The following is a 25,644-nucleotide window of genomic DNA, read 5'->3' as shown; positions in this document are numbered from 1 at the left end:
CAGTGCCCTGGTTCTTCCCTCTTTAAGAATGGACTTAATTTTTTTTGATTTTACAAGTGTCCACAGTTGAAAGACTGAACTTTTTTTAAAAAAGATATTTTGGGTTTTTACAGAGAATATGGATTTTAAAGTAGACTGGATAGTTTTAAAGACACAACTTTTAAACTGTTTAAATTTGTAAGACTATGAGGCTTAAGTTACTAAAATATTTTATATTGTGATGTCTTTATTAATGTGTAACCTTGGGGATAAATAAGAAAAGTTGTGGCTTAACAATAATGTGTTTATGTGTCAACTTGACAAGGGGTTAATTGTGCTGGATAGTTTTATGTCAACTTGACACAAACTAGTGTTATCTGAAAGGAGGGAACCTCAATTAAGAAAATGCCTCCATAAGATCCAGCTGTAGGGCATTTTCTTAATTAGTGATTGATGGGGAAAGTCCCAACCTATTGTGGGTGATGCTATCCCTGGGCTGGTGGTCCTGATTTCTATAAGGAAGCAGGCTGGACAAGCTATGGGGAGCAAGGCAGTAATCAGCACCCATCTATGGCCTCGGCATCAGCTCCTGCCACCAGGTTCCAACACTTAATGCTTAAGTTCCTGTCCTGACTTCCTCCATTGAGAGACTATGATCTGGAAGTATAAGCCAAATAAACCCTGCTCTCCCCAGCTTGCTTTTAGTCATGCTGTTTCATTGCAGCAACAGAAACTCTTACTGAGACAGGGCCCCAGCACTGAGAAAGAAAAGTGGACATGAGCTCCCACCCTTAACCAAGAAGCTATCTGCAACTGACAGCCACTTTCAAAGCAAAAATTAGTTTACTTTTTCCATTTAAAAAAAAAAAAACTAGACTCTGCCAGACAGTGGTAGCGCACACCTTTAATTCCAGCACTCAGGAGGCAGAGGCAAGTGAATCCTGGGGCCAGCCTGGTCTATAGAGCTAGTTCCAGAGACAGCTGGGGCTACACAGAGAAATCCTGTCTCAAAAAAAAAAAAGATAATTTGTATCCACAAGCTAACAAAGAAAGTATTTCTTTCATAACATCTTTATACGAGGACTAATTAAACAATATTAGAATCTATTTATTAATATGTGGATTTCAAATCAGTACGTAGAAAAGACAATTCTTTTACTTTACTTTCCCTTATAATATCTTACTAAAGTAGAAGTAATATTTTAAAAGACTAAGATTCTACTTTGAATACACACAATCTTTGTATTGCAGATCCTTACCTTATCGTATACTGAGGACAGCAGGTTTGATTCATGACAGGCTTGTACACATATGTCCCACTTCTAAAAGTTATAAAAATAGCTTGTTAATTTCTTATATACTTTTCACATGTACCAAAATAGATTAGAAAAACTCTAAAAGAAGGGTAAAAATCTAATCAATAGCATAAAAAACCAACTGTTTCCTTCCTAAACCTTAACAGATGTATTACAAAGTCAATCCTCTCAATTACATTCTCAGCAGCACCTGCAACTCCTTCAATGTCTTCATCTGCTACTGTATCAGTACCACAGGGACAGTAATAAAGCCGTGTGTGATGAGGCTGGAGCACTGGCTCAGTGGCTATGAGCATGTACTGCTTTTGCAGAGGATCTGAGTTCAGTTCCCAGCACTCAAAACCCCTTTATTCCAGCTCCAAAGGCTCCAACACCTCTGGCCTCTGCAGGTACCTGCATTCACATGTACATTGCATCATTCAGACACATACCTATACATATATTTTTAAAAATATTTTTAAATTAAAGAAATGCCCATGACGCTGTGGGACAGACGGACCTTGCTCAGGGTGACACACACAAGTGCTAGCATAAAGTACCATAAAACAAGCCTCATTTATAGGCACTGTAGGCCTATTGGGTGGTAGAACCACTGATTCATTTCTCAAGCCAGGAACCTGAGGGTCATTTTAGACTATTGTTACCACATTGTATGCTGAAGACATCATGACGCTGACTCACCTCCATATCCTACCAGAAAGATTTCTATGTGTAAAATATATCTTAAATTTGTCCTCTCTTCATTTCTACTAACGTTAAGACAGAAGCCCTTGTTTCTTCTCTGAAATTCTGTCTTCCTGCCTCCATGAGTGTCCTCTCAAATACCTCTCTGACTTATAAATGAACCTTTCTAAAACAAATTTCCTCACATTACTCTCATATAAAATCACTGAATGGCTCATTCTTACCTTAACAAGGATCCTTGTCATGTCATCCAAAATCCTACAACATCTGAACTTCATCTACATTTTGAGACGCACATTAAATTTAATAAGTGTTAACATTTTAATTGGCACGCTCAATCCCAGCTTTAGAGAATACTGGCATTCAGTACTTAATGCTTCATATTGTTTACATTTATATAAAAAACTTTCCTATAAGTTACTTAAAAATAACTATCCAGCCAGGCTCAGTGGTGTATACCTTTAATCCCAGTACTCAGGAAGTAGACCCATGTCTACACAGAAAATTCCAGACTAGTCAGGGGTACATAGTATACACTGTCTCAAAACAAAACAAAAAAATCCTACCAAGAAACACAACATTTGAACAATTACAGAATCAATTAATCAACTGGGTGTATGTATGTGTGTGCATATGTGTCTGTGTGCATATGTGTGTTTAAGACAATCTTGGGTCAGTGAGATAGCTCCATGGATGAAAACATTTGCTGCCTAGCCTGATGACCTGATCTAATCCCCAGAACCCACATGGTAGAAGGAAAGACCAACATCCCATATGTTGTCCTCTGACCTCCATATACATTGTAGCACACACAAGCCCATTCCCAAACACAAATAAGTAAACATAAAAAAGGAATTTTTTAAAAGACAATCTAGGAACTGGGAAGATGGCTCAGCAATAAAAGCTCTTGCTGTGTAAGTGTAAGGTTGGAGTTCAGATCCCCAAAAGCCAAGCAGCCATCTGTAATGTGGGCTTGCAGGAGGCATAGATAGGGAATCTCTGGAACAAGCTAGCTAGCCCAACTATCCAAAATGTCACTAACTCTGGACATAGTGAGAGACCTGCTACAATACATAAGGTGATGAGCAATCAAGGAAAACTTCTCAAGTCAGCCCCTACATACATGTACACCCAAACAACATACAGAAACAGAAAGAAGTGAATCTAGACAATAATCAAAGCTCAGTAAGCCAGCCAAACAGGTCACCAGGTAAAGGCACTTGCTGCCAAGCATGCACAGGATCACCAGCTTGTGCTTGCACTCGTGCTTATGCTCGAGCTCTCTTCTCTCTCTCTCTCTCTCTCTCTCTCTCCCTCTCCCTCTCCCTCTCCCTCTCCCTCTCCCTCTCACACACACACACACACACACACAGTAATAAAATCTTTTGAAAACAATTTTTTAAATGAGTGCCAAAAAATTCTATTAATTTTTGTTTTTGTTTTCGCTTTTTTGAGACAGGGTCTCACCATGCAGGCCCTGGCTAGCCTGGAGCTCACTATGTAGACCACACTAGTCTCAAACTCACACATATCCACCTACCTCTGATCTCTGCTTCCTAGCGCTGAAATTACAAGCATGAGACACCACACTCAGCAAAAAATTCGTATTAATTTTTTAAGATGATAAAAGTATGGTAGATAAGTTTAAAGGAAAACTTTTTTTTTTTTTTTTTTTTTTTGGTTTTTCGAGACAGGGTTTCTCTGTATAACAGTCCTGACTGTCTTGGAACTTACTTTGTAGACCAGGCTGGCCTCGAACTCACTGAGACCCACCTGCCTCTGCCTCTCGAGTGCTAGGATTAAAGGTGTGTGCCACCACCACCTGGCTAAGGAAAACTATTTCTTCTTAGCTATATCTGTACCAATATGCTTTCTACAATAATAATTAGCATGGAATCTGCTGTCAACTGTTTTGCAGAGGAGGGACAGCATGGGAAATTAGTGAAAGACTAGAATAACTCCAGTAACTGTCAAAGGTTAGTAATAAGCACACAAGGTTCATTATAATGTACTTTGCTTTATGTGTAATTTTTTAAACTTTGCTAATTTCTGAGAAAATCAACTACACAAAAGAATATAATAAACATTTTCTTAAACTTCCTTACAACTTAAGGTATTCTGAAGGCGATTCTCACTGTGCAGTTATGAGATACAACTGAGCAATAGCAGAAAGGATCTGTGTTAAAGAGCTTTACCTTCTCCATCCTCGGTCTATAAGATCCTGATAATCCTGCACTGTCATGGAATGTGCCCACATGCCTGAAAAAGCAAGTACCATGTTAATTTGCACTGTCTTTTTAGAATTCTAAGTGCTCTTTTAAAAAAAAAAGGTAAATTAGATCAGTTGTGCTAAGGTACACCTTTAATTCCAGTACTCCAGAGGCAGAAACAGGTGAGTCTTGTGGATCTCTGCATTCCAGGCCAGCCAGGGCTACCTAGTAAGGTCCTATATAAAAAAATTAATAAAAATAAAAATGGCAAATTTAGACTAAAATTCTAGAACATTCATACTGGAGTAATGAAAAATTTGTATGTACTTCACACTGAACATTATACATACAACACAAACAAAAATAAGATATATTATTCTTAAGATAAGAATGGTGACACAAACCTGTAATCCCTGAATTTAGGAAGTAAAGGCAGGTGGAGGCAGATGGACCAAGAGAGTTTAAGACCAGTCTCAACTACATAATAAATTTGAAGCCAGCCTGGGTAACATAAGACGCTGTGTCCAGAAAAAAAAAAAAGTCAGGTGTAGTGGCACCTGCCTTTGATCCCAGCACTCAAAGACACAGAGGCAGTTACATCTCTATGAGTTCAAGGCCAGCCTTGGCTACATAAGAGAAACCCTGTCTCAAAACAAAATCTATTCTAACTAAAGAATCAAATACATCAAAAGTGATTCAAATTCCATTTAACTGAAGATTAATAAACAGTCTCTCAGACAGAAATCTAGATCCTCATTGGAACTGGACTTCATCACACCAACTTTCCTTGGTATCTCCAATGAGCTAACACACTGCTCTCACCTATCTGTCATTTGTTTACTCTCTATTACCGTGATAAATAGCATGACCAAACGCAGTCTGGGGCAGAAAGGGCTGATTTCATCTTACAGTTGACAATCCATCATGAAGGGAGTCAGGGCAGGAACTGGAGGGAGGAATCTGAAGGCAGTGCCTCAAGGCGGCAAGCTGGAGGCAGGAGTCTGGAGACAGGAACTGAAGCAGAGGTCATGGAAGAACTCTGCTTACTGGCTTGCTTAGACTGCTTTCTTTCTTGTACACTCTAGTACCACCTGCCCAGAGGTGGCATCAGCCACAGTGACCTTGGCCCTCCTACATCAATCACTAATCAAGAAAATGCCACAGCAGACTTGCGTACAGGTCAATCTGATGGAGGCATTTCCTCAGTTGGTTTCTTCTTCCCAGATGACTCTAGCTTGTAGAAAGCTGACAAAAAAAACAAACAAACAAAAAAAAAAACCTAACCAGCACAAAAGTATGTCAGTTCTAATAATTGTTATGCATAATATGTACAGCACAGGCTTGATCAATAAAAACATACATAGAAATACTCATTCTAGGTTAAGTAACGGACAGTAACTCAAATCCCAAGGGTACAAAAAGATGATGACAGGGAATCTGACATTAGCAATATTGTGGAATAACTATGAAATAACTATGAAACTATGGAGAGAAAACAAAGATGAGGAGAATTAACACATAAAGGGTATACCTAAAGTTTAAAAAGACAAGGATTTTTTTCTTCCTTTTGTAAATTAAGGAAATTATATCAGAGATATGTATAGGAGCATACTTTATAGAATGGCATGCAGATGGGGAGAAATGGTCTCAGAGTCCAATAGAAATGTCAGTAAACCAGTTCTTCCATGACCTATGCTTCATTCCTGCCACCATGTTCCTGCCTCGAGGTACCTGCCTCCACTTCCTGCCCTGACTTCCCTTCAGGATGGATTTTAAGCTGTAAAATAAATAAACCTGCCAGGCAGCGGTGGTACATGCCTTTAATCCCAGCACTCGGGAGGCAGAGTCAGATGGATCTCTGTGAGTTCAAGGTCAGCCTAGTCTACAGAGTGAGATCCAAGGCAGGCACCAAAACTACAGAGAGAAACCCTGTCTCAAAAAAAAAAAAAAAAAAAACCCACAAAAAGATAAATAAACCCTTTCTGCCCCTGATGTAGAATATTATTTTAAGATGTGTTACATTTGGGTTTGGGGATTTAGCTTAGTGGTAGAGCGCTTGCTTAGCAAGCACAAGGCCCTGGGTTTGGTCCTCAGCTCTGGAAAAAAAAGATTTGTAGAGCATTTGTTTTAATGATGCAAAGATGTCTTGCATTCTTTTATGATGCATCTGTTTAACTCTGTGAAGCTGTGTTACTGTGCCTGTCTAAAACACCTGATGGTCTAATAAAGAGCTCAAGCGCCCAGAGGCAGGAGAAAAGATAGGCAGGGCTGGCAGGCAAGGAGAATAAATAGAAAAAAGAGCAAGGGAAAAGAAGAAAGAGCAAGAGAACAAGGAGAGGAGGACACTACGGGCCAGCCACCTAGCCAGCCAGCCACACAGCCAGTAAAGGAGTAAGAGTAAAAGTAAGATAAACAGAAGAAAAGGAAAAAGCCCAGAAGCAAAACGTAGATAGGATAATTTAAGAAAAGCTGGCAAGAAACAAGCCAAGCTAAGGCCGGGCATTTATAAGAATAAGTCTCTGTGAGTGATTTATTTGGGAGCTGGGTAGCAGGCCCCTCAAAAGAGCAAAAACAACCAACAACACACCCCAAACTGCATTTGGTCATAGTGTTTATCACAACAATAGAAAACAAACTATTAACTTTCAAATGGCAGTCACTCTCTAATACCAACAATTTACTCATCTAAACCTCAAATTAATCCTCTGCAGTTTGAGGCCAGTCAGGTCTATAACAGGAATATCAGTCACCCAACAGAAGGGCACCCTACAGTGAATATTAAAACTGAAATGTTAGAAATTTATAATTATTTCTCTAGATGAAAAGACTTTTCTCCCACAAATCTTGAAACACAAAACGTTTATATTGGCCAATTACTGGGGGTGAGGAGGTGATAAGGTCTCCCTATTAAAGTATCAATTTCAGTCTTATTTACTGTAATATTGTCCTACAGATATTATAGTCAGAACATAAAAAGTCTGAAAAAGAATAGTCCAACTATCACTCAAAGGAGGCCACTGTTACTATTTGAGGTGCTTCTCTTTGGGCCTTAATCCTCTCAGCTGTCACGTAAATACATCTGCATCCTGTTTATTTTTACTTAACCCTATGCTGTAAGCATTTTTCCACTTAACTGGTCTTTCATAACGGTACTTCTAATGATTGTGTAACTGTCTACCCAAGACCACAGCTCACCTAATAACACACTGTTCCCCAATAAACACTTTTGTTGTTGCTGATTCCCAAGACAGGTAGCCCGGGCTGTCCTGGGACTCGATTTGTAGACCAGGATGGCCTCAAACTTAGGTAGAAACACGCCTGCTTCTGCCTCCCGAGTGCTGGAGCTAAAGGCGTGAGCCACCACTGCCTGGCTACCTAATAAACACTTTTAATGAATCTGTAAACCAGCATACCATACTCGACTAAATCACCAGTCTTTCAAAATGCACAAACGTCTAACCTAAATTTATATTTTTCACCATTATCTCGTTTTCCACCTGTTGGATTATCTAAATCGTTCCTCCTACATTCCGTGTTTGCCAATCATGACACATGAGACATTAAGTACGGTGTTCAGTTTACAAACAAATCTTCCTTAAGAAACCTGACTCCTAGCCAGGCGGTGGTGGCGCACACCCTTTGATCCCAGCACTTGGGGGGAAAAGGGGGAAAGAAGCAGGCGGCGAGTTCGAGGCCAGCCTGGACTACAGGGTGAGTTCTTCCAGGACAGCCAGGGATACAGAGAAACCCTGTCTCGAAAAAAACCAAAAAATTAAGAAAAGGAACGAAACCCGAATCCTGACAGAACACCGTGTGTTGACGCTACTGTGTTCTTCGAGGTGGGTTGACAGAATGGCAGGGTTATGAGTCCCTGATTAAAAATAAAATATATATCCAGCAGATGGGGGCAAAGAGAGACCCTGGTTCCCAGCGTGTTCTCCCAGGCACACTTATCCAAAGATGACAGTGCGCAGGTGTGCACGCACACGCCCCCTCCACACAGGCAGCTGGAGGCCCCGGCTCTCCCGCCCCCATGGGGGGGGACACGGGGATGCCTCCCCATCTCCCTGCCTCCCTTTCCGTCTCGCAGAGGCCAGCAGCTGTCCGCTGCCCGGAGCGAGGGCGGAGCACACCCGGGGTTCTTCCCGATGCTCCACAGGCTGCGGCCGCCCGAGTCCCTCGAGCGTCACCACGCAGACCCCCGCAAAGCCGCGGCTGCGGGCTTCCCACGCCCGCCGGCCCCGCTCGCTCACCATGGGAGAGACTGCCCGACTTATTCTTGCAATAGCCACAGTGGAACAAGGACCGGTCCTCAAAATACTCTACGAGGCTGGGAGAAGGCGCGCTCCAGGAAGCCATCGCCTCGGCCCCGCCGGCTCAGCGCCACCCAGTCCCGCGCAGCAGCCTCCGTCGCCGCCGCCGCCGTCGCCTCCACCACCCCACAATGCCGTGCGCGCGCCTCGGCAGATCGCGCGAAGCCGCTCGAACGCTCGCGGGCCGGAAAGACCGGGCAACCTTCGTGACTGACGCCGCCCGCGCCATATTGACTGAGGGCAGTTGTCCGCTATTTCCGTTCCTCCTCTGCGAGGGGCGGCTATCATCTGAGACGCTGAGGTGGGAAGACCGAGACGGGAAGGAGGGCAGGCTAGGGAGAGACGAACGGGACCGGGGATGCTGGAGTCGGGTGATCAACGGCCTCCACCCCGCGCCAGGGACCTGCCGGGACGTAGCAAGAGCCTGGCGGAAGGCGGTCACGGCCCCCCGGACGGCGGGACACTCACCACACGACGCCTTGCCCTCCGGGGACTCGCAGTAGCCGCAGTAGTAGCCGGCCTTCAGGCCCTTGTACTCCACCACCGAGGCCATGGCCGCCGCTGAGGGCTTGAGGGCCGGCCACGCCTCTCGGAGCCGGGGCCCGACCTCGGCAGGGCGCGGGAGCCCCGGCGGGAGGGACCGGAGTGCGGCGGGTGCCGGGTTCGCGCCTCCGCCCGCTCCCAGGACGGGCCTCTGGACCCGGCCGGGTCTGTGCCCAGTAGTTTCCTTGCTCGATCAACAATCCTTAGCACTTCCGCCAGTTATCAGCCCGTTCTAGAGATATGGAAACTGAGGTTCCAGAGAGGGATTCCCCCAGGTCTCGGGTGGAAAGTTACCCTCTCACAACCGCTCCGCCTGAACACCTGAAAAGGATGAGCTGGAGGTTTTTTTTTCCCAAACCAGCTGCTTTAAATGCTATAGGTAGAAGAGCAGAAACACTCCGAGACCGACCATGAGGGTACTAGAATTGAAACACCTCTTAGCAGGAGCTAATGAGCTAACGATGAAGTGCCACATACCTTTTCAAGGGAAGGTAGAAATCCAGGTGGTGGTTTATGCACAAAATATTTAAATATCACTGAAAAAGAATTTCTTACTCTATAGGCCAAACATTTATATAGGCAGAATTCATCCCATGGGTCTCCTCCAATTTTCAACCAGTTGTAAGGAGCATGTTTTAGGGAATCAGGGTGTGAGGCAAAGTATAAAAACGAATGCATATTTCTGCCGTGGTAATGTTCCTTAGCCTTTCCCTCTGGGTACACAGTTTAAGTCTTGTCTGGCATCATATTTCCAGTCTACAATAATATTAATTCCCGTTTGCAGTGTCTAGAAAGTAAAATCATGAAACAAACTTTTAAAAATTGTTTGTGCCTGTCTTGCCTGCAAATATCAGATATGTGTGCCACCTTCATCCAGTGCCAGAGATGGGCAGAAGGCATTGCACCCTCTGGAACAATGCCTGGCAGACAGTTCTGAGCTACCTACCATACATGGTGCTGGGAACCAAGTCCTCCTCCGCCTCCCGCCACTGAGCCATCTCTCCTGCTTGTGAATAAACTTTTTCGACTGTTAATGGAGCTAAGGATGGACTAGAACTCTGTATACCCCTGCGCCAGGGTCCACTGTGCTGAAATTGTAGGTGTGTACCACCGCACCTGATATTAAATATATACTAAATGTATATTAATATTAAATATATAGACTTTTAAGTATCAGTGGATTTTGTTTGTTTTTTAGTTTTGTTTTTTGATTTTTTTTCTTTTTTTTTCTTTTTTTTTTTTTTTTTTAAGACAGGGTTTCTCTGTGTAGTTTTGGTGCCTGTCCTGGATCTCGCTCTGTAGACCAGGCTGGCCTCGAACTCAAAGAGATCCACCTGGCTCTGCCGAGTGCTGGGATTAAAGGCGTGCGCTACCACCGCCCCAAGTTTCATTGTTTTTTGACCCTAAGCATTAGGGCCTAAGGTTGTCTGTGTTGGAGATGTGTCTAGTTAAGTTTTATAGTTCCTAGCCTGGTAACTTAACATTGCTGAGCATCATTTGTATCTCATAGAGTTGTTAAAGAACCTAAGAGATGACCTTGCAGTGTATTAGGGTAAACATTGGAGATAACTTGTTGCAGCTCAATGCCCATATGTTCATGAAAAGCTTCATCTGTTTTGTTTTGTTTTGTGTTAATGGCAGGTTTAACTCTTGCCCAGCTGTTCCCAGAGAAGCTCTGATTTGAATAAAAGCAAGCACGTGTGAATGGACTGAAAAAGGCAGCACGTCATGCCCTGCACAGAAGGTAGGAAGAACGGCTTTTGGATCCTTTCTTAAATAGTAGCTCCCCCATCCCACACCCCAGAAATCAGTTCACTTTTTTAAAAAATAATTGTTTATTTATGTGTATGAGTGCTTTTGCTTGCGTGCGTGCATGCGTGCCTGTGTGTGCCACTAGTTCATGTCTGATGCCATAAGAATCCACAAGAGGGCATCGGACCCCCTGGAACCAGAATTACAGACAGCTGTGCTCCACCTTATAGATACTGGAAATTGGTCCCAGGGCCCTGCCAGAGCTCCTAACTGCCGGACCGTCTCTCTAGCCCTTGGTTTCACTTTTTTTCCCCTTTTGAGATAGGGCCTTACTACGTAGTTCTGGCTGTCCTGGAACTAGGCCAGACTAGCCTCAACCAGCTCTGCCTGCCTCTACTTCTTAAGTGCTGCAATCAAAGGTGTGACCCACCATGCCCAGTACTGGCGTCACTTTGTTTTTTCTTATTTCAGTTATCCATAGTCAATTACTGTCTAAAATTATATAATATTCCAATATGTCCAAAAGCATATAATATTCTAAAATAAACAACTCAGAAGTTTTCAGTTAGGTGTCATTCTGAGTCAGGTGATGAAATTGCTTCTTGTCCCAGCCTGCCCTGCCTGGATCTTCAGTCTGGTACATACTAGCTACATGTGGCTACTGAGCACCTATATATAGCTTATATCACTGGGCGACAAAATTTTTAGTTTTATTTAAATCTGAATTTTCCAAATACAGTTACCAAATACCAAGCAGGAAAATGCCTCCAAAAAGCTACACATAGGGCTGGTGAGATGGCTCAGAAGGTACAGGCATTTACTGCCAAGTCTCATCCTCCACAGATTTCATCCCTGGAGCCACACGGGGAGAAGGAGAGAACTGACTCCCACTAGTTACTCCCTGATCTCCACACTTGCACAGTGGTAAAAATGTACCGCTATGTGTACACAAACACACATAAAATGAAATGATTTTTTTGTCAACACAACCCAGAGGTTTATCATACTCAACCTGCAGGAAATCAAAGAAAATAATGAAATAATAAAGTGGAAAAAAAAAAGCCACCTATATTCTGTATATCTGAATTCTCTTCAGAAACCATGGAAACAAGAATGAAATATTCTAAGTAGTCTAAGAAAAAGAAAACCTAGAATTCTGTATCTAGAGAACTTACACTTCAAAAACAAAAGAAAAATCCAGACTTTCCCATGAAGAAATGTGTTTCTGGTCTGCCTGCTTTGCATAAAATGTAAATTCTTCAGGAAAAGGAAAACAATGCAAGTCTGATTCAGATGTTCTAAAGAAAGGAAGAGCCCTAGGCAAAGAAAAATAGATGTAAAATAATTTGTTTTTAAATCTGAATTGCTCAAACATAATGATTGATTTGAAATAATAGCAACTTGTATTCCGTAATTATAGTTTATGGATAAGTAATGTGATAATTCCAGCTTTGGAAATGAATGGCAGTAGGCTTCTAAGGATGTGGGCTAGGGCTGCAGATGCTCTATCACAAGGTACTGTAGAACCCATACAGTAGTGTATTGTATCTGAAAGAGAGCTTGGATCCATTGTAAACATTCACTACAAACCCAAGGGCAACCACTTATCTATCTATCTATCTATCTATCTATCTATCTATCTATCTATCTATTTGGTTTTTCGAGACAGGGTTTCTCTGTAGCTTTGGAGCCTATCCTGGGCTAGCTCTGTAGACCAGGCTGGCCTCGAACTCAGTGATCCGCTGCCTCTGCCTCCCGAGTGCTGGGATTAAAGGCATGTGCCACTGATGCCCGGCCTATGCCACCGCCACCCAGCCAGGCAACCATTTTTAAAAAGAGAAAAGAAGTATAGAAAATATGCTAAAAAGAAAATGGAATCATTAAATAATTAACTAAACTTAAAAATGCAAGAAAAGAGGCCGGGCGGTGGTGGCGCACGCCTTTAATCCCAGCACTCGGGAGGCAGAGCCAGGCGGATCTCTGTGAGTTCGAGGCCAGCCTGGACTACCAAGTGAGTTACAGGAAAGGCGCAAAGCTACACAGAGAAACCCTGTCTCAAAAAAACAAAACAAAAAAAAAAAAAATGCAAGGAAAGAAAGATGATAAAACAAACTTATATATGTGCAAACTTATATATGTGTATGGTGACATGCCTTTAATCCCAGTACTCAGGAGGCCAAGGCAGATAATTCTTTGTGAATTCAAGGCCTGCCTGACCTATATTGAAAGTTCAAAGCTTGTCAGTGCTACATAGGGAAAGGCTACCTTAAAAAAAATAAAATGAAAATCTTATAGAAAACTAATAAATATGACAATAGTCTAACCAATAATTACTTTAAATACCAGTGACCAAAATACAGCAATTGAAAAAACAAACTGTCCCTGGACAGGCACAGCTCCATGACAGGGTGCTTACCTAGGATGTAAGAGGCTCTAAATCCAATCCTGGGTATACTACCCAGCCCCACAAAAAAATAAACCCATGGATATGGTACATACATGGACTCCTATCAGCTAGCAAGTAGAGGCAGGAGGAAAACGCATTGAGAGGCCTGTCTGGTCTACATAGTGAGACCTTGTCAAAATAATAATAAATGTTATCCACAAGAAACTCACTTTAAACAAAAATAGATGGATGAAAATGATGAATAAAAACATCATGCCTTGAGAAACTTTAAACCACTAAATCAGTTTTGTAGACAAGATCCAATAGCAATACAAATTAGGGATAAAGAGGAATATTACATAATGATAAAATGGCAAATTATTCAAGGTATAACAGCCTTAAATATATGTGCACATAACAACAGAGTGGCAAAGTATATGAAGTATATACTGATAGAACTGCAAGGAGAAATATGTGAATCCACTTTTATTGTTGGAGATGTATTTCCCTCTCAGTAGCTGACAGGTCCAGAAGAGAACTGGTTGAAGAAATTTAAAGAAAATCAGCCAGGCGGTGGTGGCGCACACCTTTAATCCCAGCACTTGGGAGGCAGAGCCAGGCAAATCTTTGTGAGTTCGAGTCCAGCCTGGTCTACAAAGTGAGATCCAGGACAGGCTCCAAAGCTACACAGAGAAACCCTGTCTTAAAAAAAAAAAAGAAAAGAAAAAAGAAAATCAGTAGTTGGATTGAACAGTATAATCAATCAACTGGATTTAATTGACACCTATAAATTATTCATCCAACGAAAGCAGAATGAATACATTCTTTTTAAGGTCACACAGCATACTAAAATAGACTACATTCTGGGTTATAAAAAAGTACTTTAAATTTGAAAGAGCAAAAATTATATACAATATGTGCAGTGAAATTATACTAGATTTCTAGAAAACTCCAAACTAACACTTGTAAATAACACTTAAAGAGGAGATGCACACCTGCAGTCCCAACACTCAAGAGACTGAAGCAGGAGGATGTCTGTGAGTTTGAGCCTATGCTGTTATGTCAAACAGCAAGTTCCAAGAAAGCCAAGGCTACCTTGTCTCAAAGAAAGCAAGCTAACAAGCTTGAGTCAACTCTCAATAAAAATTTCAAAATATTAAACTACAACTTAGAATTTGTGAGATGCAATCAGCCACATTTCAAAATTTAAAGCATTAAATGAATACATTACAAAAGAAAATTTTAAATCCATAATTTACATTTCTGCCTTAGGAAATTAAAGAGAAAATTAAATCCAAAACTAGGAGAGATTAAAAATTAAGAGCAGAAATCAGTAAAATTAAAGAAATCAAGAGAGAAAAAACAGTGAAACAAAAAAGTGGGTAAAGGTCAGTAAGTTAAAAATAGAGGGGCTGGAGAGATGGCTCAGAGGTTAAGAGCACTGGCTGATCTTACAGAGGTCCTGAGTTCAATTCCCAGCAACCATATGGTGGCTCACAACCACCTATAATGAGATCTGGTGCCCTCTTCTGGAGTGCAGGCATACATGCAGGCAGAACACTATACATAATAAACCTTTTTAAATAAGTAGATAAAGAAAGAAAGAGAGAGAGAGAGAGAGAGAGAGAGAGAGAGAGAGAGAGAGAGAGAGAGAGAAAGAGAAAAGAAAAGAAAGAAAGAAAGAAAGAAAAAGAAAATACCAGTATCATAGGTAAGGAAGGGCAAGAAACACAAGGCCCCAGGGTTGATCCCCAGAAGAGAAGAATTAAAAAATTCCTGCTGATCCCATGGACATTAATGAGGTAATAAAAGATTATTAATACATATTTGTGCCTAAATATGACAGATTAGAGGAAACAGATTAATTTCTTAAAAAAAAATACTGCCCTAGCTAGATTTATGTCAACTTGACACATGCCAGTCATCTAGGAAGAGGGACTCCCAGTTGAGAAAATGCCTCCATAAGATTTGCCTGTAGACAGTTCTGTATTGTCTTTTCTTAATATAGTGATTGACGTGGGAATGCCCAGCCAACTGTGAATGGTGCCATCCCTGGACAGGTGGTCCTGAGGTGTATAAGAAAGCATGCTGAGCAAGCCAGTAAGCAGCACTTCTCCATGGCCTCTGCATCAGTTCCTACCTCCAGGTTCCTGCCTCGAGTTCATGTCCTGACTCCCTTCAGTAATGGAGTTTGACTTGAAAACTGTATAATAAAATAAACCTTTCCTCTCCAAGATGCTTTTGGTCATAGTATTTAACTCAGTAATGGAAACCTAACTAAGACAAAAGTAATTGACCAAAAATCCTAAAAGACAAAATAGGAATAGGCCTATATTGAGTCGATAATTAATGACCTTTGGGGATAGAAAACTCTGTGCCTGTCTTAGTTTAAATATGAAATGCCCCAACTCCCATTGTTCATGTTTATTTCAGGTTTCTCACAACTATGAAGAGCTAACACAAGGCCCAAATGAGTTCACTAGTGAGTTCTACCAAATATTTAAGGAAAAAATACCAGTTCCCTGCAGGTTATTACAGAAGAGAAAAGCAGATGAAATGTGTTCTAACCAATTTCAAAATGCTAGCATCATGCTAGGAAAACTATAGACCATTATTTCTAATGAACATTCATGCAAAAATCAACAGAATATTAGTAATCATGTCCAACAAGCTTTTAAAAAATGACCATTAGCAGATGAGGTTGATTTCAGGTACACAAAGGTGACTCAACATTACAAAAACACCAAATATCAACAGGTAAAGAAAGAGAAATCATATGACAGTATCAGTAATAAAGAACTCGTTCATGAAGAAAACTTTTGTCAAACTAGGAGCAGGGAACTTGAACATCTACACACACACACACACACACACACACACACACACACACACACACAAATCCACAGGACTAGGTGTGGAGGCAAGAGTTCCAGGACTACAAAGAGTTTCAAGCCAGCTAGGGCTGCATAGTAAAACCCTGTCTATTAAATAAAAAAAGTTTATTTTTTTAAATCCACAGTAACAAACTAGGTAGTTTTCCATAAAATTAAGAACAAAACAAAGAGGCCAGCCTGGTCTACAGCACAAGATCCAGGACAGGCACCAAAACTACACAGAAAAACCCTGTCTCAAAAAAAGGGGGGAAAAAAAAAGCCTCGATTCTGTTTTCACAAGATGATGCCTTTTAGCACTTATACAGTACCTGGCTAGTAAGTTTCAGGTGTGATAATACAGTGTGATCAGGTTCTGGGTGTGTAGTTTTTGGCTAGTAGCGCATGACTGATCTGAGTGACATGGTTTTCTATAAAGTTTAAAATGATAAATGGCCGGGCGGTGGCGCATGCCTTTAGTCCCAGCACTCCGAAGGCAGAAGCAGGCGGATCTCTTTGAGTTCGAGGCCAATCTGGGCTACAGCGTGAGAGTTTCAGGAAAGGTGCAAAGCTACACAGAAAAACCCTGTCTCAAAAAAATGAAAGAAAGTCGGGCGGTGGTGGCGCACGCCTTTAATCCCAGCACTCGGGAGGCAGAGCCAGGTGGATCTCTGTGAGTTCGAGGCCAGCCTGGGCTACCAAGTGAGTTCCAGGAAAGGCGCAAAGCTACACAGAGAAACCCTGTCTCGAAAAACCAAAAAAAAAAAAAAAAAAAAAAAAAAAAACCGAAAGAAAGAAAAGAATGATAAATGATCATGTTAGGTTTAGAGAGCAAATAAATATTAAAATATATTTTGAAATTTAAATAATAACTTTTATGATCTAATATTTGAAGTATGTTGATTTTTTTTTTTTGGTTTTTTTGGTTTTTTGTTTGTTTGTTTGTTTTGGCGGGGAAGGGTCCCAGACAGGGTTTCTCTGTGTAACAGTCCTTGGCTATTCTGGAACTCGCTTTGTAGACCGGGCTGGCCTTGAACTCCCAGAGTTTCACCTGCCTCTGTCTCCAGCGTGCAGATTAAAGGCCTGAGCCACCACTGCCCAGCATGATTTTTTTTAAACTTAAGATACACATATCTACTTTCATAGCTTTGCTTCTGATGTCTTATTGGGAGCCTGCAGTTTCAAGTACTTGTTTGTAGACAGCATATTTTGAGAGGGACAGATTTCTACTAAATAAAAAGCAAGGTTGTAATTGATTACAAACTCTCCTTTTCACATTGTATTTCTAAGAGCTAGAAATATCTCAATGGACTACAGGATAATTTTGTTGGGGTGAATAATTTCCACACATAAAATGTCATGAATTGAGTATGATTTTAATTAATTTGTATTTTAACACTGAGTTATTTTCTGCTTCCTTGTCTTTAAATGCTGGTCAGTTATCAGTATAAGTTAAATACTGTGACTAAAGATACAATAAAACCTCTATCTAAGCAGTATTTAGCTGAGTGATATACCAGCTAATATATGACACCATATGACTGGACCATCAGCATATACATCTAGCCTCCAACAACACAGATATGTACGATCACCAAGTATTTCTATTGGTTCCATTCACATGGAGTTTGTACAGTTTATGTTCTAAAGCACAAAAATTGAAAAGATACCCTTGGTGCTATTAGAAACTGTTTTTTACTACATATACTGTAGTTGAATTCCTATGTCTTAAGAAATGGTTCCTTCTAGTTGCTGACAGCTCACACAAAGGGAAGTCCATTTCCTGCCAACAGACTATATCGTCATATCCCACCTCATAGTAGGCTCCTTCTGTGATAGTGATGACACACAGGAAGTGGTGACTGCTTTGTGTTGCCTTGGAAATCACCCTCAAGGATCAACAGTAGGTAGTTGAAAATCTGAATTGAGGGCAGAAATTCCGTGGTTAGAAACCAGTTCTTTGCAGAATAGAGAATGAAAAATCAGAGCTCAGGGCAGAAGGGGCTGGGAGGAAGAATGAAGAGCAAAGATACTGTTCATGGAGCTGGCAAATAGCAGGACGATGGCTGAAGGCAAGAACACCGTGGAGAAAGAGCATCAGAGTGCAGAGCCAGCACAAGTGAACACAGAGGCTTTGAGGAGAACATGCATTGCAAGACTACCACCGCAGAATGGACCACCGAGAACTGTCATCTCACAGCCGCCCATGGTAGCAGACTCAGAGTGGTTTGGTCTGAGTGCAGAGGAACAGTAAGTGTTCCCCCCATTTGGGATATAGGCAAAAGAATATATGTCTGTATCTGGGAACAGATGGAGTCCCATAGGACTCAACTGCCTAAGAAACTAACACTAGGACCACTAATGAGTCATTAACTTTCATGGTTTCCATTCTCTTTGCCACATATAGGGAATAATGAATATGAACCTCCTAAGATTGTATAGAAGATTAAATAATTCCATGTAGGCTTCTGTAACATTACCTAGTGTAAATTCAATAAATGTTGCTATGGAAACATAAACTCTTAAAGAAGTAGCAGAAATGAAATTAAAGACAGGTTTTGTTCAGTTCTGTTATAAAAACCTTTTATTGCTGATAAAACAGTGTTTTATCACTTAAGTTGACAAACAGCACTAATTTGCTTACTAATCAGGTTAATGTGACTTTACTCCATCCTAAAGAACAATTTTCCTGTCATATTTTTCTTCATTAAGTTTTAAAACTTGTCTTCCAATTGTTTTAAAATCTATTTAAGCTGGAGAGATGGCTCAGTGGTTAAGAGCACTGGCTGCTATTCTAGAGGTCCTGAGTTCAATTCCCAGCAACCATGTGGTGGCTCACAACCATCTGTAATGAGATCTGGCATGCAGGCAGAACACTGTATACATAATAAATAAATAAATATTTTTTTAAAAATCTATTTAAAATGTAAATTTTAGACCCAGGCATAGTAGAGGCAGAGGTGGGCAGGTTTCTATAAGTTAGAGGACTACATAGTGAGAACCTGTGCTGTGGAATAATCCTTCTATACACTGTGAAAATGTGTTGCTCTCATTGTTGATAAAAAGCTGATTGGTCGATAGCTTAGGCTTGTCTCCAGCCAACTCTTACAACTTGAATTAACACATTTCTATTCAACTATGTGCTGCCCCGAGGCTCGTTTGCCTCATCTATGAACTTCCCATGTTGCTTCTTCCACATCTAGCTTGCAATTCTTCAAACTCTGCCCTTCTTCTTCCCAGAATTCTCTCTGCCTTGAAAATCTTGCCTAGCTATCAGCCATTCAGCTTTTTATTAATACTGAAAACGACACATTTTCACAGTGTATGGAAGAATTATTCCACAGAATTTCCCCCTTTTTGTCTAAATAAAGGAAGTTTTAACTTTAACATAGTAAAATTATATATAACAAAAAGTTATCAAGTAAGAACTAGTTACAGTAGCCAGTCCACTTGTATTTGACAAAATTAGAGAAAATATTCTATTATCTAATCTCTGTGAATCTAAAGTTTTATACCTAATTCACTTTTTTATAACTAAGGAAAATTATAAGTTTAATTATTTAGCCTTTAACTCCCTCAAAAGACTCCAGAAGGGTGTAATGCTACCTAATCACAGGGACATCTGGCTGCTTGGACAGTCACCCAAAGTTCCTCTGTAACATTGGGGCATCCAATCTTGGCCTACAGGCCTAGTATATCTGACAGACATTTCTGAGAAGCAGGGAATTTTGAAGGACTGTCCTACCTTGTCTTGGCAAAGTTTGGCAGTCACTTTTTTTTGCATCCTACTGGTCCTGTTTGGACAGTATCCTGTCAGCAACTGAGGCAAAGGAAGCTTCTTTGCGCAAATGGCTACCTTTGCTATAAAGAAAGTAAACTCCATACAGAGGTTCTTCGATGCCCATCATCTTCTTTGAAGTAGATTGGTGCTGTTGAGGTCAGATGTGTCTCACTATCATGAAAAGCCTTAGGTTATTAAACATGTTAAGTGCCATATTCTGTAGATCTCTGAAGTGTTTGAAGACTAATATATCTGTGTATGACCTTGAAAGAAATACCAGACTGTAATTTTGACTATTATAAATGACTATTAATCTGTATTTAATTATAAATTACATTTTAAATGAGCTGCTAAATTCAATACCCCAAACAAGCATATATACAATATAACAAAATTAACTTTAAATTTGTATCAATAAACTAAAATCCATACCAATGTAAAATATTTTGAGATTAATGGTTGCTTTTTGAATTAAAGTAGATTCAATAATCTACCCTTTTTTTCTATCACTCCTGTATCATATCCCCCTTTTCTTTCCTTTAGAAACAGATCTTTGAATTTAACTTCTTTTTTCCTGACTGTGACCAATAACAACTTGTAACCAACCGCCCTTAAATGATAACAAACATCCATAACCCATCTTTTGAAAATGTGGGTGTCATTTTTTTATAGATTGCTTCCTGTTATTTGGAGGAACTGGCATCTTTGAGGGAAACTTGAGGAAATCAGGATAATGATTAAGTTTTGGCTGGAGTATTCTGTGAGGCTGGTCCATCTCATCCAGCAGCCTTGAATCTGTTTTGGATGCAGAATTCTGAGGAAACTGTAACAGAGGCATTTTGAGATACTGGATCACCTGGGCCATCCATTTTCATTGGTATCTGGTCCCCTTGTCCTGAAAATACATAAACTTTTAAAAGTAACATACATGGGTGTATTAATAAACATGTATATAACACACATGTATAAACTGTGTGTGTGTTGTATACAAATTAGCCAAAAATGATTTTTTATGTTTGAGCAGGTGAAATATATATCGCATGTCTTAAGGTTCTTCTATTTCTTTATATTTGCAGTCGGGATTTTCAGGGAGTCTTCCTCAATTGAACCTGATCATCCTTAACATTGAATGAACCCTAGCCTTTCATTTCCTGTGGAAATAAAAACATAACCTCTCCCCCAAAGCAACACACTTTTTGACTTCCATTTTGACGTAAAGATATTTTTAAACATATAGGTTGGTTTAATCCAGCAGTTTTTATAATCCAGTGTCTTAGTAGCTGTCATTCCTTCATCAGCAATCAGAAAATTCAAAGACAACACAGTAACATACAGGATCCAAACTCACCGTATATTTTCCATCTTTGCATGGGTTTTATCCTTTATATTACTTTATTCTTTCTTTAAAGACTTTATTTTTTTTTTTACAAATCAAAATTTTTTTTCTAGCTGTCTTTTTTTTTTCATTTTTCTTTAAGAAATTTTCTACTCACTCCACATACCATCCACAGATACCCCCTCCTCCCTCCTCCTACCCCCCCCCAGCCCTCTTTCCCAAGCCACCCCGCATCCCCACATCTCCCAAATCGAGGTCTCCCATGGGGGAATCAGCAGAGCCCAGCACACTGAGCCTAGGCAGGTCCAAGCTCCTTCCCACTGCACTAAGGCTGTGCAAGGCGACACACCACAGGCACAAAACTTTATTATTTTTAAACTATTTTTTTCTGTGACTGTCCATACCATTCCCTTTTCTCTCCCAAGTCTACGTACATTTTTAAATACACTGTAACCCATTTAGAGGTTTTTTCCATCTAGATCTATCTTTACTGAACATATATGTTGTTTTTTCATCACATGAAACCAATCTTAAACTGCTATGTTAGTCACTGGCACTGCTCAGCTTAGTGTATGGCGGTAGTGCTTGGTGGTTGGCACCTGGCTCCTCCCCGCTTGGTTCCCTGAGAACTTAGCCTCATGGCAGAGGTATGGGGGGGTGTTTACCACCCCAGCTCTCAAAAGTTGTTGGGTCCACAATGCCACCGAGTAGCATACGGCCCCCTGCTCATAAACCCCATGTAAGTGTTCTGTAGCAGGGCCTCTTAAAAGAGCCACACCCATGTTTGCTGCTGGCACCAAGCCAGGAAGGTGCCTCTTAAAGGAGCTGTGTCTTTACAAACTGTTGAGAGAGAGAGACAGAGAGACAGGCAGAAAGAAAGAAAGAAAGAAAGAAAGAAAGAAAGAAAGAAAGAAAGAAAGAAAGAGAGAGAGAGAGAAAGAAAGAAAGAAAGAGAAAGAAAGAAAGAAAGAAAAAGAGAGGGCTAGAGAGGTGGCTCAGCCATTAAAGGCAAGATTCACAACCAAAGTAAATAATCAATTTTAAGTGATAAGAAAAATGAACTAGGCCAGGCAGTGGTGCCGAACACCTTTAATCCCAGCCCTCGGGAGGCAGAAGCAGGCGGATCTCTGTGAGTTCGAGGCCAGCCTGGGCTACAGAGTGAATTCCAGGAAAGGCAAAAAGCTACACAGAGAAACCCTGTCTCGAAAAACAAAAAAAACAAAACAGAAAAATGAACTATTATAGTTAAGTATCTATTGTGGAAAATCTAATATATATTTATATGTAACTTCACTTAAAAGTTATATTTGAGGGGGCTGGAGAGATGGCTCAGAGGTTAAGAGGACTGACTGCTCTTCTGGAGGTCCTGAGTTCAATTCCCAGCAACCACATGGTGGCTCACAACCATCTGTAATGAGATCTGGTGCCCTCTTCTGGCCTGCAGTCATACATGCTGTATACATAGTAAATAAATAAATCTTTTAAAAAAAAAAAAAAAAAAAAAAAAAGTTATATTTGAAATTTTTCATGTCAAAACTTATTTTTTTTTACCTACTTACAGAGGTTTGTGGTATTTGAAACAGTAACAGCAACTCAGTCTTTCCAGTGTTAAAGTTGTTTCTGATGGTTACAACCCCAAACAAATATGGCTCCTGTAGACTTTAATCAAAAGTACAAGCAGGCCTTCATTCTGGTGAAGACCGAAGTTAAACATACACCTGTTGGCAGAGAGAAGGGCCTTCTGCTACCTATGAAAAGCAGGTCCCAAATCACCTCCCTTCTGCAGTTCATTCCAGAGCTTGTTTCCTGATATCTTTCTCCAATCCCAGTATCATTTCTCTTCTCCTAGATTGGCCTGGGCTAAGTGTTCTGAAGACCCTCGGATTGCAGTAGGTTCCTATTCCCCACTAGAAAAGAAAATAAAGGTGAGGAAATCCATTTGCCATGAACTTTGGATTCTGTGATAAAATCATAAAGTTTACTGGAGGTAAAAAGGGCCCCAGCACTTTAGGGGAGAATGTCCTGACTCATGCTTAGTTCCACATTTGGTTCTCTGAGCAGTGCTGGCTGGACACTCTGGCTACAGTCATTAGTTTGATGGGCTTGGGAAGACAGGACAAATATGTGGACTCAGATAACAATTGGGCTAGCACCCTGTGGTGGAGGCAGGAGAATTAAAGGAAAACATGAATGAAGCTGGAAGTGATAAGATTCAAAAGGTAGAAACTGGAGAAAGAAGCAAGTAGAGAGATCAAATAAACCAAGTCTCCCAGGTAGTGGTGGCACACACCTTTAATCCTAGCACTTGGGAATCAGAGGCAGGTGGATATTTGAGTTGAGACCAGCCTGGTCTACAGAGTGAGTTCAAGGACAGTCAGGGCTACACAGAGAAACCCTGTCTCAAAAAATAAGCAAACAAACAAAAAACAGTAAACAAGCAAACAAACTAGGCCTGAAGTTGAAAGGTGAGAGCAGGGAATTATCTTCTCAATGTGGCTTATAAATCGTTCAGCTCTCCTACTCTAAATCAGTGCTTGACCCGTACACGGGAAGGCATCCATATAAGAAAGGCTCATCGAGATCATGCTCTACCTTACAGACAGACGAGTAAGGCTGGTAAGACTAGTAAGGCTAATAAGGGAGCCCTAAGGTAGGGGGACAAAAATACAGGGATATTCAGCAAATGAGATAGCAGAGGGGTAAAAGCCGAGGATATGAATGAAGTAAGGAAGAGTCTCTCTTGTTTGAAGACCATTTGTGCTGAGGGGTACTTTATGCTGATCTAAGTGACCCAGTAGGCAGTTCTGATGATACAGAAGGGAAACCCTTAAAGCTCAACAGGCACAGGTGAAGAATTCGCTTCTGATAGACAAGAATGTTTCCAGGATAAAAGCAGGAAGGTGGAGTCTGGGATAGAGGGGTGGTGGCTCTGATGGTGGGAAGAGGGAGCTGCTGGGTGCTTTCATTTTCACAAGGAAGTCTAAGTCAGAGTCCTCCCCTAGGACAGAACATGGTCTGGGTGTGGGGGGTAGGAGGGTAGGAGGCTTAAAGGGGGAGAAAGTCAGACCCAAACTGGGTGTGGTATAGGAGTGCCAGACATTGAGAGCTGTACTATGGAACTAAAATAAAGGACATCCAACTTAAAAAGTTCTGATTACTCCCTCTCACAAGCGTTTAGGTGGCACCCATTCTTCACGAGCGAGAAAACTGTTAGTCCAGGAGTTACAACAGGAGAGTGAAACAATTGATAAACTTAAGACCATGTCTTTTGACTTGCGGTTTGCTAAAGCAGATTCCTACTACTATCAACAACATCAAGAAATGATTAAAGAAGCATGGAATTATATACCAGATTCAGAATGGAACATTAACCCAGAGGAAGAGAAGAAGTCAAGAAGAAAAACACCAGACAATGAAAAAAAATGGGACTATCTAGTATCTGAGAGAGAAATAAATCACATAGAAAAACACATACTCAGAGCTGAGAGGGCTAGAGGCCTCAGAGACAACAAATATAGACTACTCCCTGAGAGAATTCCAAGTGAAACACTTTCCCCAAAACCATTAATACAAGAAGATAAAAAGAATAAAAATATCCAGAAAACATACAAAGCTGTACCCCAAAAGCCCAAAGTAGCATGGGCAAAGGAGCAGATGAAGCGACATAAAGACCGAATGATTCGAGCGAGAGAACTCACAGACCAGAAGAATGATGAAAAGAAGACTCAAAAGTTCCCCAGCCATGGTCGTCCTCTCTTCAAATCACGAGGGAAGAAGGAGGAAAAGAAAGAGTTTGAAAAGGTCACAGCTTATCCTATCTTCCAGCCTTCCCAGGAAAAACTTATAGAGGTGACTATTCTGATGGAAAAGTCGAAAGTGGATAAAGTGCAAAAACCACTCCAAAGAGAGCTCTTGAGTATGCCACCATTTCTGAAAAGTCAACTAGAAAAGAAAAAAAACCTTAAATTATTTCCTTGATTATCGTATTTCTTTCTTAGAATATTTTATAGTAATTAGTACAATGAAATCATGGAAAACAGACATCTAAGGGGAAAATGGCAGCTCTAGACATACATACTGGAAAAGCACGGTATTGAGGCCACAGGTTGTTCAATTCCATTCTTATGGTACTCACTGGTCAGGGCTAAGGAGTAAGAACATTAAATGAGGACAGAATGGCAGCTAATGGCATAGGACTGGGGAGGGGTGCTCTATAGTATTTTTTGATGATGGTAGCATGCCCCATTGATTTTAAGGCACTGAATCATGTCCTAATTGGATGAGTTGGATTGTGGATGAACTCTCAGCAAAGCTGTTCTGACAGAAGGAAAGGATTGCTAGTGTTTAGAGAAGAGGAAACAATCCTGAAAATAAAGGGCCAACCATCCTACAAGGTTCTAAACATTAGAGTTTACACTTAAAATCCTGAAGGCAGGGTAGGGGAGACGTTTCAGCAGGCTAAAGTGCTTTTTAT

At 40.9% G+C, this 25,644-nt stretch overlaps 2 protein-coding genes and 1 long non-coding RNA gene across 9 annotated transcripts in view; 2 read left to right on the top strand and 1 right to left on the bottom strand.

Moving 5' to 3' along the window:
* Positions 1-9,171, bottom strand: part of Ate1 (arginyltransferase 1) — a 128,769-nt gene extending 119,598 nt beyond the window's left edge. For 3 of the 6 annotated variants that reach the window (XM_059265769.1, XM_059265734.1, XM_059265746.1), the window contains exons 1-3: positions 8,443-8,613; positions 4,175-4,238; positions 1,239-1,301 (exon numbers count right to left, since the gene is read on the bottom strand). In XM_059265769.1, the coding sequence (XP_059121752.1) occupies positions 1,239-1,301; positions 4,175-4,238; positions 8,443-8,548 (233 nt within the window). In that variant the 5' untranslated portion in view covers positions 8,549-8,613. Of the gene's footprint in view, positions 1-1,238; positions 1,302-4,174; positions 4,239-8,442; positions 8,614-8,970 lie in introns of those variants that run through there. The other 3 variants (XM_059265760.1, XM_059265776.1, XM_059265752.1) reach the window with 3 other exon arrangements.
* On the top strand, positions 8,672-16,717 carry LOC131913254 (uncharacterized). Of its 2 annotated transcripts, none has more exons than XR_009379847.1 (3): positions 8,672-8,803; positions 10,687-10,789; positions 15,617-16,717. It is a non-coding gene; the product is annotated as an uncharacterized LOC131913254 (long non-coding RNA). The 2 variants fall into 2 exon arrangements; XR_009379848.1 differs by lacking the exon at positions 15,617-16,717 and adding an exon at positions 15,192-15,417.
* Positions 16,718-17,904: 1,187 nt separating this feature from the next.
* On the top strand, positions 17,905-25,644 carry LOC131913244 (uncharacterized). Its single transcript, XM_059265787.1, has 3 exons — positions 17,905-18,303; positions 23,020-23,095; positions 24,342-25,644. Exons 1-3 carry the CDS (start codon positions 18,092-18,094, stop codon positions 25,146-25,148), a joined length of 1,095 nt encoding a protein of 364 aa, XP_059121770.1. The 5' UTR covers positions 17,905-18,091; the 3' UTR covers positions 25,149-25,644.

This window comes from Peromyscus eremicus, chromosome 1 (assembly GCF_949786415.1).
Source record: "Peromyscus eremicus chromosome 1, PerEre_H2_v1, whole genome shotgun sequence".
In the NCBI taxonomy this organism is placed as follows: domain Eukaryota; kingdom Metazoa; phylum Chordata; class Mammalia; order Rodentia; family Cricetidae; genus Peromyscus; species Peromyscus eremicus.
This window is presented reverse-complemented; position numbering and strand designations above follow the sequence as displayed.